This window comes from Echinops telfairi, unplaced genomic scaffold, assembly GCF_000313985.2.
Source record: "Echinops telfairi isolate 266 unplaced genomic scaffold, ASM31398v2 ScPeMD7_3533;HRSCAF=4204_0, whole genome shotgun sequence".
Taxonomy (NCBI): Eukaryota; Metazoa; Chordata; class Mammalia; order Afrosoricida; family Tenrecidae; genus Echinops; species Echinops telfairi.
In genome coordinates, this window is record NW_022107431.1 from 104,881,130 (window position 1) to 104,883,731 (window position 2,602).

General features: G+C 49.4%; 1 protein-coding gene across 1 annotated transcript in view; it reads left to right on the forward strand.

Moving 5' to 3' along the window:
• COL9A1 (collagen type IX alpha 1 chain) overlaps positions 1-2,130 on the forward strand; it is a 94,712-nt gene extending 92,582 nt beyond the window's left edge. The window contains exon 37 of the mRNA XM_013003728.2: positions 1,243-2,130. Within this exon, the coding sequence (XP_012859182.1) occupies positions 1,243-1,427 (185 nt within the window). The 3' untranslated portion in view covers positions 1,428-2,130. The remainder of the gene's footprint in view (positions 1-1,242) is intronic.
• The last annotated feature ends 472 nt before the right edge of the window (positions 2,131-2,602 follow it).

Sequence of the window (2,602 nt, forward strand, 5' to 3'; positions counted from 1 at the left end):
CCCACTTCCTTGCTCTTCTGAGAAATGTCAGGTCCAGCAGCATTGACCTAGGTTCCGCTATTGCAGCTGTGAGCAGCGCCACTATACGGCTAGCTTCCTCTAGACCAGCGGTGTCAAACTGGTGGTCCTCGGGCTGCATGCGGCCCCCAAGGTAATTCTTTTGTGGCCCACGATGCTCTGACATAAAATGTAATGAGGGAATTGTGTGTATAGTATTGCCTCGATCTCCCTTAAGCACTATTTTCTTCATAACAATTTTTTCTATTTTCATTTTATGTCAGTGCATTGTGGGCCACAAAAAATTACCTCGCGGGGCCACATGCAGCCCGCAGGCTGCCAGTTTGCCGCCCCTGCTTTAGACTCTACATTACATGGACATCAATGGTCAAATTTTCATTGTGTCTGTGCTAACATTTTCTTAATCTTGACTCATTAGCTCACTGAGCCCGGTGTTGGTGAGCTTTCTCTATAAAAGGGCCAGAGGCCTTTGGGGTCTTGTGGTCCCTGCTGCAGCCACTCAGTGCTGTCCTGGTAGCGCCAGAGCAGCCATAGACAATGTGCAAAACACCGGACAGGGCGCGCACCATTAAACTTTATTTCCCCAAACAGGACTCGCATGTTGGGTGGGGTTTGCGGAACCCTCGTCTACCTTACTTGCCCAGCCACCTGTGGTCATTTGGCTTGCGGCCCTCTTTGCATTTCCTCCCCCTGATCTGGACTTGATTTTGTGAAGGCAAAGCTCACCGACACGGCTACAGAGAAGGTGCTTAAAAATCACCTTTCGTGTGCATTCAGGTCTGGCCCGTGGCTGTTTGGCGAGTGTAGGCAGACAGGCTCATGCTGGCCGCGTGCACACTGGTTTAATGTATGCAGGGAGGTCAAGACAAGGAGGCCCAGTAAGACCTCACAACCTTCACTCAGAACCAGAGAAGCATACTTAGCAATGACCACGCCAGCTCAGTGGTGTTTGCTAGCTTCCTCCAGAAGTCCCAACAGGAGCACGGGGGTCTACAGCTCGGTGAAGACTCCTGGTAGCTAGGGTCTGGGTCCCCAGCCGTGGCTGGAATCTAGAGACCTGGGCATTTTACCAGTCATTTGCATGAAACCCAAGTCTGGTGAAGCGGCTGCATCATCGTCACCACCACCATCATCCTGAGAAATTTCTAAAAGCCTTTGGCCTAATGTGTTCTGCCAGTCTTTCTGCCAGCCCTGCTCACGTGCGCACCCCTTTGTGTGTTTCAGGTGACCCAGGCCCTGCCAGCTACGGGAGAAATGGCCAGGATGGTGAACGAGGCCCACCTGGCGTGGCAGGAATTCCTGGTGTGCCCGGGCCCCCGGGGCCTCCTGGCCTTCCTGGTTTCTGTGAGCCAGCCTCCTGCACCCTGCAGGCCGGCCAGCGAGCTTTCAGCAAGGGGCCGGGGCAGTGAAGGGCTGGCTGAGTGTGGGCCGCAGAAGCCACACTGGGTGAGGGGGTTTGGTGGAGAAACAACACCCGAAGCTGGGGGGAAACACAGCAAAGCACTTACCTTTCACAGGATGACAGGTGTCTTGCTTGATTATCAGACTCAGACCCATGGTGCTATCCAAGAAGCCTTCCTCCTTTCCCCGGAGGGAAGATGGCAGTCATCCCTAAGAAACCTCCCATTTATTGTCCTGTTTCCAGAATAGTGCTCTTCGTGTGCTATCCATATGGGGTATATATGTTGGGCCGTGGTGCTAATAACCCCAAACAACTGTTGGGTTTACCTCAGATGCAGTAATTATTTTTACACTCCATGTAAGCCTGGGTCTCAGAGATTCATTTCAGGCTGTGGAGAGAGTCATTGGCCTGGTTACAAAGAAGCCCCACTGGAATTCAATAGAATTGGTGCTTAAACCCCCCCATCCACGCGTCCTCTGGGGAGTGGCAAAACAAGGGTGGTGTCATCTGGAGTGATCTCCTTACATCACGTGTCGGTTTTCATTTTTGCGGAACTCCATTATATTCCTCATTTTTTAACTCCTCTGTGAAAATAAACAAGGGATTTTAATAGCTTGGCATTCGTAAATCCTGTTGATGAGATTATTTATTGTCAAAGCTCAAGGTAACGTCTCTGGTTGTACCAAAACGAAATAAATACGATTTCTTAATCTCTTGCATGTTTTCTTATAAATATTCATGTTCAGTGAAAAGGAGTCTGACCCTACTCAGATACATTGAACATTTAAGATAACTGATATTTCTCTAGGTGGATGCTTATAATTTCAGTGTTTTCCTACACAGAACAATGAAGAATTCCTGACTGTTCCCCTAGTGTTAGCTCAGGATAGAAATTCCCGTGCGTAGCTTAGAGTGGGGAGGACTCCATGGCCCTTTTTGATCTTCTAATGAAATTTATTTTCTAATGAAATTTTCTCAGAAAAATACAGAAATGCATATGCACGTATTTGCATACTATTTCAGAAATTTCAGGAGCCCTTTGGAGAAGCCTGGGTGGGTCTTGTGGGCGAGGCAGTGGCTGTCACTCACCTCAAGGTCGGCAGTTCAAACCCATTAGCCTCTCCTCAGGAGAAAGCTGACGCTTGTCAAGAGTTACAGTCTTGGCAACCCTACGCAGGCTCT